The sequence below is a fragment of the Balaenoptera ricei genome, chromosome 11 (assembly GCF_028023285.1).
Source record: "Balaenoptera ricei isolate mBalRic1 chromosome 11, mBalRic1.hap2, whole genome shotgun sequence".
NCBI classification, from domain to species: Eukaryota; Metazoa; Chordata; class Mammalia; order Artiodactyla; family Balaenopteridae; genus Balaenoptera; species Balaenoptera ricei.
The window spans coordinates 49143510-49157050 of record NC_082649.1 but is presented as its reverse complement, the minus strand read 5'-3'; the positions used below and the strand labels follow the sequence as shown (position 1 = coordinate 49157050).

General features: G+C 40.7%; 1 protein-coding gene across 7 annotated transcripts in view; it reads left to right on the top strand.

Annotated features, from left to right (window-relative positions):
- The window catches only part of NEK10 (NIMA related kinase 10), a 309939-nt gene that overhangs the window by 205980 nt on the left and 90418 nt on the right, over window positions 1-13541 (top strand). For all 7 annotated transcript variants that reach the window (XM_059937555.1, XM_059937551.1, XM_059937552.1 and 4 more), the window contains 3 exons: window positions 11090-11273; window positions 11368-11454; window positions 12952-13006. In XM_059937555.1, the coding sequence (XP_059793538.1) occupies window positions 11090-11273; window positions 11368-11454; window positions 12952-13006 (326 nt within the window). The remainder of the gene's footprint in view (window positions 1-11089; window positions 11274-11367; window positions 11455-12951; window positions 13007-13541) is intronic.

Sequence of the window (13541 nt, the reverse complement as noted above, 5' to 3'; positions counted from 1 at the left end):
TCATTTTCGTTTGTCTACAAGTATTTTTTTATTTCCTCTTTGATTTCTTCAGTAATCCATTTGTTGTTTAGTAGCATATTGTTTAGCCTTCATGTGTTTGTGTATTTTGCAGTTTTTTTCTTGTACTTGTTTCTAGTCTCATAACATTGTGGTCAGAAAATACGCTTGATATGATTTCATTTTTCTTAAATTTACTGAGACTTATTTTGTTGCCTAACATGTGATCTATCCTGGAGAATGTTCCATGTATGCTTGAAAGGAATGTGTATGCTTCTGCTTTTGGATGGAGTGTTTTATATATATCTATTAAGTCTATTTGGTCTAGTGTGTCATTTAAGACCAGTGTTTCCTTATTGATTTTTTGTCTGGATGATCTCTCCATTGATGTAAGTGGAGTGTTAAAGTCCTTTGCTATTATTGTGCTACTGTCAATTTCTCTAATTATGTTTGTTAATATTTGCTTTATGTATTTAGGTATTTATGTTGGGTGCTTATATATTTAAAATTGTTATATCTTCTTCTTGGCCCTCGATCATTGTAAAATTCTTCTGTCTTTTTACAGTCTTTGTTTTAAATTCTATTTTTTCTGATATAATTATTGCTACTCCAGCTTTCTTTTCATTTCCATTTGCATGGAATACCTTTTCCATCCCCTCACTTTCAGTCTGTGTGTGTCTTTAGATTTGAAATGAGTGTCTTGTAGGCAGCATATATGTGGATCTTGCTTTTTTTATCCATTCATCCACTCTGTGTCTTTTGATTAGAGCATTTGGTCCATGTACATTTAAAGTAATTATTGATAGGTATGTACTTATTGCCATTTTGTTAATTGTTTTGTGGTTGTTGTTGTAGTTATTTTTGTGTTCTTTCTTCTTTTGTTCTCTTCACCTGTGGCTTGAGGACTATCTTTAGTGTTATGTTGGGATTCTTTTCTCTTTTTTGTGTGTGTCTATCATAGATTTTTGTTTTGTTATTACCATGAGGTTTATATACAGCTATATGCACATATATATACACACAGATATACATTTTTTTAATTTTAAGTTGCTGATCTCAATTTAAATTGCATTTTAACAATCCTGCAATCTAAGTTCCCTGTTTTTGACATCATATTTTACATCTTTTTTGTTTTGTGTACCCCTTAATTACTTATTGCTGGCCAAATGCTTTTATTGCTTTTGTCTTTTAACCTTCCTACTATCTTTGTACATGTATATTTACCTTTACCAGTGAGCCTTTTCCTTTTGTAATTTTTCTGTTTTTAGTTGTGGCCCTTTTCACTTGGAGAAGTCCCTTTATCATTTCTTTTTTTTTTTTAAACATCTTTATTGAAGTATAATTGCCTTACAATGGTGTGTTAGTTTCTGCTTTATAACAAACTGAATCAGTTATACATATACATATGTTCCCATATCTCTTCCCTCTTGCATCTCCCTCCCTCCCACCCTCCCCATCCCACCCCTCTAGGTGGTCACAAAGCACCGAGCTGATCTCCCTGTGCTATGTGGCTGCTTCCCACTAGCTATCTATTTTACATTTGGTAGTGTATATATGTCCATGACACTCTCTCACCCTGTCACATCTCACCCCTCCCCCTCCCCATATCCTCAAGTCCATTCTCTAGTAGGTCTGTGTCTTTATTCCCGTCTTGCCACTAGGTTCTTCATGGCCTTTTTTTTTTTTTCCTTAAATTCCATATATATGTGTTAGCATACTGTATTTGTTTTCCTCTTTCTGACTTACTTCACTCTGTATGACACACTCTAACTCCATCCACCTCATTACAAATACCTCCATTTCATTTCTTTTTATGGCTGAGTAATATTCCATTGTATATATGTGCCACATCTTCTTTATCCATTCATCTGTCGATGGACATTTAGGTTGCTTCCATGTCCTGGCTATTGTAAGTAGAGCTGCAATGAACATTTTGGTACATGACTCTTTTTGAACTATGGTTTTCTCAGGGTATATGCCCAGTAGTGGGATTGCTGGGTCGTATGGTAATTCTATTTGTAGTTTTTTAAGGAACCTCCATACTGTTCTCCATAGTGGCTGTATCAATTAACATTCCCACCAACAGTGCAAGAGTGTTCCCTTTCCTCCAAACCCTCTCCAGCATTTATTGTTTCTAGATTTTTTGATGATGGTCATTCTGACCGGTGTGAGATGATATCTCATTGTAGTTTTGATTTGCATTTCTCTAATGATTAATGATGTTGAGCATTCTTTCATGTGTCTGTTGGCAATCTGTATATCTTCTTTGGAGAAATGTCTATTTAGGTCTTCTGCCCATTTTTGGATTGGGTTGTTTGTTTTTTTGTTATTGAGCTGCATGAGCTGCTTGTAAATCTTGGAGATTAATCCTTTGTCAGTTGCTTCATTTGCAAATATTTTCTCCCATTCTGAGGGTTGTCTTTTGGTCTTGTTTATGGTTTGCTTTGCTGTGCAAAAGCTTTTAAGTTTCATTAGGTCCCATTTGTTTGTGTTCTTATTTCCATTTCTCTGGGAGCTGGGTCAAAAAGAATCTTGCTGTGATGTATGTCATAGAGTGTTCTGCCTATGTTTTCCTCTAAGAGTTTGATAGTGTCTGCCCTTACACTTAGGTCTTTAATCCATTTTGAGTTTATTTTTGTGTATGGTGTTAGGGAGTATTCTAATTTCATACTTTTACATGTACCTGTCCAGTTTTCCCAGCACCACTTATTGAAGAGGCTGTCTTTTCTCCACTGTATATGCTTGCCTCCTTTATCAAAGATAAGGTGACCATACGTGCATGGGTTTATCTCTGGGCTTTCTATCCTGTTCCATTGATCTATATTTCTGTTTTTGTGCCAGTACCAAACTGTCTTTATTACTGTAGCTTTGTAATATAGTCTGAAGTCAGGGAACCTGATTGCCCCAGCTCCATTTTTCGTTCTCAAGATTGCTTTGGCTATTCGGGGTCTTTTGTGCTTTCATACAAATTGTGAAGTTTTTTGTGCTAGTTCTGTGAAAAATGCCAGTTGTAGTTTGATAGGGATTGCATTGAATCTGTAGATTACTTTGAGTAGTAGAGTCATTTTCACAATGTTGATTCTTCCAATCCAGGAACATGGTATATCTCTCCATCTATTTGTATCATCTTTCATTTCTTTCATCAGTGTCTTATAATTTTCTGCATACAGGTCTTTTGTCTCCTTAGGTAGGTTTATTCCTAGATATTTTATTCTTTTTGTTGCAATGGTAAACGGGAGTGTTTTCTTAATTTCACTTTCAGATTTTTCATCATTAGTGTATAGAAATGCAAGAGATTTCTGTGCATTAATTTTGTATCCTGCTACTTTCCCAAATTCATGGATTAGCTCTAGTAGTTTTCTGGTAGCATCTTTAGGATTCTCTATGTATAGTATCATGGCATCTGCAAACAGTGACAGCTTTACTTCTTCTTTTCCGATTTGGATTCCTTTTATTTCTTTGTCTTCTCTGATTGCTGTGGCTAACACTTCCAAAACTATGTTGAATAATAGTGGTGAGAGTGGGCAACCTTGTCTTGTTCCTGATCTTAGTGGAAATGGTTTCAGTTTTTCACCATTGAGGACAATGTTGGCTGTGGGTTTGTCATATATGGCCTTTATTATGTTGAGGAAAGTTCCCTCTATGCCTACTTTCTGCAGGGCTTTTATCATAAATGGGTGTTGAATTTTGTCAAAAGCTTTCTCTGCATCTATTGAGATGATCATATGGTTTTTCTCCTTCAATTTGTTAATATGGTGTATCACATTGATTGATTTGCGTGTATTGAAGAATCCTTGCATTCCTGGGATAAACCCTACTTGATCATGGTGTATGATCCTTTTAATGTGCTGTTGGATTCTATTTGCTAGTATTTTGTTGAGGATTTTTGCATCTATGTTCATTAGTGATATTGGCCTGTAGTTTTCTTTCTTTGTGACATCTTTGTCTGGTTTTGGTATCAGGGTGATGGTGGCCTCGTAGAATGAGTTTGGGAGTGTTCCTCCCTCTGCAATATTTTGGAAGAGTTTGAGAAGGATAGGTGTTAGCTCTTCTCTAAATGTTTGATAGAATTCGCCTGTGAAGCCATCTGGTCCTGGGCTTTTGTTTGTTGGAAGGTTTTTAATCACAGTTTCAATTTCAGTGCTTGTGATTGGTCTGTTCATATTTTCTATTTCTTCCTCGTTCAGTCTCGGCAGGTTGTTCATTTCTAAGAATTTGTCCATTTCTTCCAGGTTGTCCATTTTATTGGCATAGAGTTGCTTGTAGTAATCTCTCATGACCCTTTGTATTTCTGCAGTGTCAGTGGTTAGTTCTCCTTTTTCATTTCTAACTCTATTGACTTGAGTCTTCTCCCTTTTTCTCTTGATGAGTCTGGCTAATCGTTTATCAATTTTGTTTATCTTCTCAAAGAACCAGCTTTTAGTTTCATTGATTTTTGCTATTGTTTCCTTCATTTCTTTTTCATTTATTTCTGATCTGATCTTTATGATTTCTTCCCTTCTGCTAGCTTTGAGGTTTTTTGGTTCTTCTTTCTCTAATTGCTTTAGGTGCAAAGTTAGGTTGTTTATTCGAGATGTTTCCTGTTTCTTGAGGTAGGCTTGTATTGCTATAAACTTCCCTCTTAGCACTGCTTTTGCTGCATCCCATAGGTTTTGGGTCGTCGTGTCTCCATTGTCATTTGTTTCTAGATATTTTTTGATTTCCCCTTTGATTTCTTCAGTGATCACTTCGTTATTAAGTAGTGTATTGTGTAGCCTCCATGTGTTTGTATTTTTTACACATCTTTTCCTGTAATTGATATCTAGTCTCATAGCGTTGTGGTCGGAAAAGATACTTGATACGATTTCAATTTCCTTAAATTTACCAAGGCTTGATTTGTGACCCAAGATATGATCTATCTTGGAGAATGTTCCATGAGCACTTGAGAAAAATGTGTATTCTGTTGTTTTGGGGTGGAATGTCCTATAAATATCAATTAAGTCCATCTTGTTTAATGTATCATTTAAAGCTTGTGTTTCCTTATTTATTTTCATTTCGGATGATCTGTCCATTGGTGAAAGTGGGGTGTTAAAGTCCCCTACTATGATTGTGTTGCTGTCGATTTCCCCTTTTATGGCTGTTAGTATTTGCCTTATGTATTGAGGTGCTCCTATGTTGGGTGCATAAATATTTTCAATTGTTATACCTTCCTCTTGGATCCATCCCTTGATCATTATATAGTGTCCTTCTTTGTCTCTTGTAATAGTCTTTATTTTAAAGTCTATTTTGTCTGATATGAGAATTGCTACTCCAGCTTTCTTTTGATTTCCATTTGCATGGAATATCTTTTTCCATCCCCTCACTTTCAGTCTGTATGTGTCTCTAGGTCTGAAGTGGGTCTCTTGTAGACAGCATATATATGGGTCTTGTTTTCGTATCCATTCGGCCAGTCTGTGTCTTTTGATGGGAGCTTTTAATCCATTTACATTCAAGGTAATTATCGATATGTATGTTCCTATTCCCATTTTCTTAAATGTTTTGGGTTTGTTATTGTAGGTGTTTTCCTTCTCTTGTGTTTCTTGCCTAGAGAAGTTCCTTTATCATTTGTTGTAAAGCTGGTTTGGTGGTGCTGAACTCTCTCAGCTTTTGCTTGTCTGTAAAGGTTTTAATTTCTCCATCACATCTGAATGAGATCCTTGCTGGGTAGAGTAATCTTGGTTGTAGGCTTTTCTCCTTCATCACTTTAAGTATATCCTGCCACTCCCTTCTGGCTTGCAGAGTTTCTGCTGAAAGATCAGCTGTTAACCTTATGGGGATTCCCTTGTGTGTTATTTGTTGTTTTTTCCTTGTTGCTTTTAGTATGTTTTCTTTATATTTAATTTTTGACAGTTTGATTAATATGTGTCTTGGCGTGTTTCTTCTTGGATTTATCCTGTATGGGACTCTCTGTGCTTCCAGGACTTGATTAACTATTTCCTTTCCCATATTAGGGAAGTTTTCAACTATAATCTCTTGAAATATTTTCTCAGTCCCTTTCTTTTTCTCTTCTTCTTCTGGGACCCCTATAATTCGAATGTTGGTGTGTTTAATGTTGTCCCAGAGGTCTCTGAGACTGTCCTCAGTTCTTTTCATTCTTTTTTCTTTATCCTGCTGTGCAGTAGTTATTTCCAGCATTTTATCTTCCAGGTCACTTATCCGTTCTTCTGCCTCAGTTATTCTGCTATTGATCCCATCCAGAGTATTTTTAATTGCATTTATTGTGTTTTTCATCATTGCTTGGTTCCTCTTTAGTTCTTCTACATCCTTGTTAAATGTTTCTTGCATTTTGTCTATTCTATTTCCAAGATTTTGGATCATCCTTTCTATCATTATTCTGAATTCTTTTTCAGGTAGACTGCCTATTTCCTCTTCATTTGTTAGGTCTGGTGTGTTTTGACCCTGCTCCTTCATCTGCTGTGTGTTTTTCTGTCTTCTCATTTTGCTTATCTTACTGTGTTTGGGGTCTCCTTTTCACAGGCTGCAGGTTCATAGTTCCCATTGTTTTTGGTATCTGTCCCCAGTGGCTAAGGTTGGTTCAGTGGGTTGTGTAGGCCTCCTGGTGGAGGGAACTAGTGTCTGAGTTCTGGTGGATGAGGCTGGATCTTGTATTTCTGGTGGGCACGTCCACGTCTGGCGGTGTATTTTGGGGTGTCTGTGGCCTTATTATGATTTTAGGCAACCTGTCTGGTAATGGATGGGGCTGTGTTCCTGTCTTGCTTGTTGTTTGGCATAGGGTGTCCAGCACTGTAGCTTGCTGGTCGTTGAGTGAAGCTGGGTCTTGATGTTGAGATGGAGATCTCTGAGAGATTTTCGCCATTTGGTATTACGTGGAGCTGGGAGGTCACTTGTGGACGAGTGTCCTGAAGTTGGCTCTCCCACCTCAGAGGCACAGCCCTGATGCCTGGCTGGAGCACCAAGAGCCTTTCATCCACACGGCTCAGAGTAAATGGGAGAAAAAATAGAAAGAAAGAAAGAAAGAAAGAGGATATAATATAGTGAAGTAAAATAAAGCTATTATAAAGCCAAGCTATACAGACAAAGTCTCACCCAGAAACATATACATATACACTCACAAAAAAAGGAAAAGGGGAAAAATTAATATATCCTGCTCCCAAAGTCCACCTCCTGAATTTGGGGTGATTCGTTGTCTATTCAGGTATTCAACAGATGCAGGCACATTAAGTTGTTTGTGGAGTTTTAATCTGCTGCTTCTGAGGCTGCTGGGAGAGATTTCCCTTTCTCTTCTTTGTTCACACAGCTCCCGGGTTCAGCTTTGGATTTGGACCCGCCTCTACATGTACGTCGCCTGTGGGCGTCTGTTCCCCGCCCAGACAGAACGGGATTAAAGGAGCAGCTGCTTCGGGGGCTCTGGCTCATTCAGGCCGGGGGGAGGGAGGGGTACAGATGCGGGGCGACCGTGCAGCAGCAGAGGCCGGCGTGACGTTGCACCAGCCTGAGGCGCGCCGTGCGTTTTCCCAGGAAAGTTGTCCCTGGGTCACGGGACCCTGGCAGTGGCGGGCTGCACCGGCTCCTGGGAGGGGTGGTGTGGAGAGTGACCTGTGCTCGCACACAGGCTTTTTGATGACGGCAGCAGCCGCCTTAGTGTCTCACGCCCGTCTCTGGGGCCCGCGCTGATCGCCGCGGCTCGCGCCCGTCTCTGGAGTTCGTTTTGGTGGCGCTCTGAATCCCCTCTCCTAGCGCGCCGCGAAACAAAGAGGCAAGAAAAAATCTCTTGCCTCTTAGGCAGCTGCAGACTTTTTCCCGGTCTCCCTCCCAGCCAGCTGTGGTGTGCTCACCCCTTCAGGCTGTGTTCACGCCGCCAACCCCAGTCCTCTCCCTGCGATCCGACCGAAGCCCGAGCCTCAGGTCCCAGCCCCGCCCGCCCCGGCTGGGGAGCAGACAAGCCTCTCAGGCTGGTGAGTGCTGCTCAGCCGAGCCTCTGTGCGGGATTCTCTCCACTTTGCCCTCCGCACCCCTGTGGCTGCGCTCTCCTCCGTGACTCTGAAACTTCCCCCCTCTGCCACCCACAGTCTCTGCCTGTGAAGGGGCTTTCTAGTGCGTGGAAACCTTTCCTCCTTCACGGCTCCCTCCCACTGGTGCAGGTCCCATCCCTATTCTTTTGTCTCTGTTATTTCTTTTTTCTTTTGCCCTACCCCAGTACGTGGGGAGTTTCTTGCCTTTTGGGAGGTCTGACGTTTTCTGCCAGCGTTCAGTGGGTGTTCTGTAGGAGCAGTTCCACGTGTAGATGTATTTCTAATGTATCTGTGGGAAGGAAGCTGATCTCCACGTCTTACTCTTCCGCCATCTTCTCTCTTCCCAGACCCTTTTATTCTATCATTTCTTGTAAAGCTGGTTTGGTGGTGCTGAACTCTTTGAGCTTTTGCTTGTGTGTAAAACTCTTCATCTCCATCAAATCTGAATGAGAGCCTTGCCAAGTAGAATATCTTGGTTGTAAGTTTTTCCCTTTCATTATTTTAACTATATCATGCCACTCCCTTCTGGCCTGCAGTTTCTGCTGAAAAGTCAGCTGATAGTCTTATGAGAGTTCCATTGTATGTAACTTCTTGCTTTTTTTTTTGCTGCTTTTAAAATTCTTTCTTTATCTCTAATTTTTGCCATTTTAATTACAATTGTCTTGTTGTGGTCCTCTTTGGTGTGATCCTGTTTGGGACTCTCTGTGCTTCCTGAACCTGGATACCTATTTCCTTTCCCAGGTTCAGGTAGTTCTTCAAATATGTTCTCTGCCCCTTTCTCTCTCTTCTTCTTCTGGTACCCCTATACCCTGTAATGTGAATGTTAGCATGTTTGACGTTGTCTCAGATGTCTCTTAACCTATTCTCATTCCTTTTTTTTTCTTTTTTCTCTCCAGCTTCAGTGATTTCCACTACTCTGTCTTCCAGCTCACTGATCTGTTCCTCTACATCATCCAATCTACTGTTGATTCCTTTTAGTGTTTTCTTCATGTCAGTTATTGTATTCTTCATCTCTGTTTGGTTCTTCTTTATATTTTCTAACTCTTTGTTAAAACTTCTGCTTCTCACTCTGTTCGTTCAATCTTTTCCTCACTTCTTTGATCATCTTTACCATTAATCATTACCTTGAACTCTTTATTGGGTAGATTGCCTCTCTCTACTTCACTTAGTTCTTCTTCTGGGGTTTTATCATGTTTCTTCTTTGGGAACATGTTCCTCTGTCACCTTATTTTGTCTAGTTTTCTGTTTTTATTTCTATGTATTTGGTAGGTTTCTTAAATTTCCTGACTTTAGAGAAGTAGCCTTTTGTAGGAAACATCCTATGCATCCCGGCAGCACACTCCCCTCTGTCAGCAGAGCTATGTGCTCTAGGGTTGCCCCCTATGTGGGCTGCATGGGTCTTCTTTTGTGGCAGGCTGAGTACTGTGAGTGCTCTGGTAGGTGTGTCTGGCCCCCGGTCTAGTTGGTTGCCTGTCAGCTGCTGGTTGTTGGGGCTTGGTCATGACACAACTGACTGCTGAGCCGCTGGGGGTGACATGGCTAGTGATGGCCCATTGGTGGTGGAGCTGTGGGTCCTGGGGTGGGTGCTGTGGAGCCTGTGTTCCCTTGTCTAGTGTTGGCCTGCTTTGGGGCTGATTCCTGACACAGCTGTCTGTGGGTTCTGAGGTTTCCCAAAGCTGTTGCTGGCCCATTGGTGAGTGGGACTGGATTCCAGGGTAGCTGGCTTAGGGGCCCAAGATTTCTCAGAACTGGTTTTGGTCTATTGGTGGGCAGGGCCCAGGCCCAGGAGGTCCTAGGGCTGATGTAGGCTTGCTGATGGGTTGGCTGGATCCTGACAAGGCAGGCTGTAAGGTTTCAGTGGTTGTGGTACTGGTATCTGCCCACTAGTTTGTGGGACCAGATCACAGTGTAGCTGGCTGGAAGACCTGAGGGTCCCTGGTCCAGTGCTTGTGCATTGGTGTATGGGGATGGTTTCTGGGCCCTCTGGTGGACAGGGCCTTGTTCCATGGCAGCTGTGGGCTCAGGGGGTCTTATGGAAACTGGCCTGCTGATGAGTGGAGCTATGTCTTCTCCTGACTATCTGCTTGATCTGAGGCTTCCCAACACTGGCTTCTACAGGCTGGTGAGCAGGGGTGGCGCCAGTCCTGGTGCTGATAAGCTGGAGGCAGGACTCCACAGTGGCACTTGCAACAACAGTGTCCACATGGTAGAACGAGCTCCCCAAAGTGGCCACCGTCAATGTCCATGTCCCCAGGGGAGCTCCACGTGCCTCCTTCTCCTCTGGAAGACTCTTCAAGATCAGCAGGTTGGTCTGACCCAGGCTCCTTTCAAGTAATTTCCTCTTCCCTAGGTGCTGGAGTGTGTGAACTTTTGTGTGTGTCATATAACAGTGGAGTCTTTGTGTCCTCCAGTCTTCTGGCTCTCCTGAAAGTAAGCCCAGCTGGCCTTCAAAAACAAATGTTCTGGGGGCTCATCTTCCTGGTGCAGGACCCCCAGGCTAGGGAACCTGACGTGGGGCTCAGACCCATTGCTCTTTGGTGAGAACCTCTGCAATTGTAATTGTCTTCCCGTTTGAGGGTCACCCACCAGAGGTATGGGTCTTGACTTACCGTGTCCCTGCCCCTCCTACCTGTCTCGTTGTGGTTCCTTCTTTATATCTTTAGTTGTAGAAGATATTTTCTGTTAGATTCCAGCCTTTTTCTTCAATAGTTGCTCTGTAAATACTTGTTGTTTTGGTGTGTCCATAGGAGAAGGTGAGCTTAAGGTCTTTCTACTCCTCCATCTTGGCCACCTACCTCCAGAATTATTCTACATTTCTATTCCTTAGTGCTACATTTTCTTTCATCAGATTGCACAGACTTTTGTTACTCAGCATCTTGCCACATCCATTCTTTTTTGTCCAGTGGTAGCTTGCAGACCTACTTTTTGTAGTCATGGACTGAATGAATTCTATAGCATATGTATAGGTGGAACTAATGATGCCACTTCAGCACAAATATTTGTAATAATATTTTAGTCATTTTAATATATATTCTAATGAGCTTTAAGTCCTGCAGAAGAAAGGAAAGAAGTGGGTATTACAAACTGAATTTCTCTTTCAGGAATCCTTTGAGAAGGCAAGCTTGAGTAGAAGCAGCAGTGGAGCAGGAAGCCTGAAAAGTGAGCTTTCAGAAAGCACAGACCTGCCGCCTGAGGGCTACCATGCCCCCTGTGATAAGGACGAAGACCGAGCCTGTGCTGGAATCTTGTCAGATGATAACTTCAACTTGGAAAATATTGAGAAAGGTATTTCTAGTGAAAGGGTTACAACATGAATGAACTCTTGACTCCTTTCTGTTTCAAGGTTCATTTGCTCTTTTTTTCTTTTATTAATGTGCAGATATATATTCAGAGTTCGACGATGAATTGGACACTTTGGATAACTCCAGCAGCTCCAGTTCAAACCCTTTGAAGGAATCTACATTCAGTAAGCTTTCTTTTAACCAGTTTGTGGGATTCCAGCAGGTAGAGGTCTGGGAATCATACTTTGGAGTCAAGTAGATGTCATCACACTTACATAAATGAGTAGTTTGTTTCCCAGGTGTAATGCTAATTAGGACCGGTGTGTCTGTCACTCTTACAGAGCTCAAAGGCCAACGGACACTGTGGTTTTCCATTGCCTCCTGTCAAATGAACAGTTTCATTATTTCTTCCAGCAAATGCAGGTTCTAACTGGGGAGTGGAGATAACTTATTTGGAGACAGACTAAATAACCGCAGGAGTAATGGAAGTGACCTTTCATGAGTCTGTTGAGTAGAGGTTAGAAACCTGGAGAAGAAATTAGTCTTGGTGTAGACTAAGTTTTGTACAATTGTATTTACATTAATATAAAGGGATATATTTTCCTTAAAGCACTAAAGTAAAATAAATGTTTTAATTGTTTAGAATTATGAAAAAATGCTATGTAAATTCAGTAAATATGTTCATCTTTACTCTTAATTTGAAACAGTAAAAAAAAAAAATCAGACTGGGGTATGAGAAAGTAAAGATATATTTAGATAAAATTTAAAGAATCTTCCTCACAGAAAGATAGGATTCAATTCCCTGAACAAATCTGAAATTGAAATAAAAGATCAGTTAAAATAGAAAATGGAGAGAAAAGAATAACTCTTTTAAAAGAGTAAGTTGATGGACTATTAAGTAAGATAGGTAGAAATACTCTGAAATAAATTAAGTCTAAATAATACCCTCTCATCAATGACTATACTGTGAAAATTTCATTAAAAAATGGTTTAAAATAGTGTCCCTAAGGATGAGAGTAGAACTCTAAGGATTTTGCTTCATTCTTTGTCCCTTTCCAAAATTAATTGGTCCATCAAAATGGAGAATAGATGTTCCAGATTTTCTGGGGCAATCCCAAATTCCAACACTCTGTTCTGTTTTCCCTATAAATTCCTGCCTGCTAAATAAAATGTCTTGATTTGCGATTGGGAAAACATGAATATTATGCAGTAAAAATATTTGTGCATTTAAACATATGTAGGAAATTCTAGAAGCAATTAATTACTAACTGTTTGAGATGAATTTTGAGATGATGGGATATTATGTATCCCCAGTAACAAGGGTGGGGAGGGTCATTGGGGAAGTGATAAAGGAAAGTTGGACCCTTACACTTGCATGTGGTTACTTCTAGCTCTCTTGGTAAGGGATTTAGGATGATTATGACACAGATATTTTATGAACTTTTTAGCTACTAACAATGGAGTTTCTTTGTTTAGCACCTTTTCTTTGAGAAAAGACCCTTAAACAAACCTGTCAAGTAAATAATAATATGCAATGTTATATTTTGCTGATGCTATAATAAATGAAGACAGTCTTTACAGTAGGTACAATTGGTTAGATATTTTTTAGACAAACAAATGAGTGAATAAATAAAAGATTTGCCACAGGAAAATGTGAAGTTATTTTTATTTTCTTGTTTCAGTCACTTTAAAGAGAAGTTTTAGTGCTTCAGGAGGAGAAAGACAATCCCAAACAAGGTATGTAGACATTGAGCTCCTAGAAATATTTTTAGACTCTGAAGAGCTGAGCTTTTGGTGGCTAAATTGATGCCTGATATCAGAAATTATGTGGGCATGTGGTACCAGAGGCTATTGGAGCCCACCCTCCCAGAGCTGATTGTACTTTACCAAGGAGTGTACTGGGAAGAGCACTAAGCTTGGGCCTGGGTTTTATTCTGGCTTTGTGATCCTCAGCCACTCAGTTAGTCTCTCTGAGCCCAAGGGTGGCCCAGGGAGGTAGGGCTTCATGAGATCATCTGGAGCTGTGGCTCCTTATACCTTGTTTTTCTACACCCCTGGGGTATAGGTCTTAAGCTCATTGCAAATGTGGCAAATGTGGATCACATCACACCCACATCCAGCCAGCAGGAAGTGGGATGGGAAGTAGAGACATGCCCTTCATTTTACGGATGTGACCCAGACGTTGTGTTCTTCCCTTCTGCTCACAGATCAGTAGCCACATCTAGCTGCAAGGGAGAATGAATATGTTTGGAGGACTCTGTTTTAAAAGAAG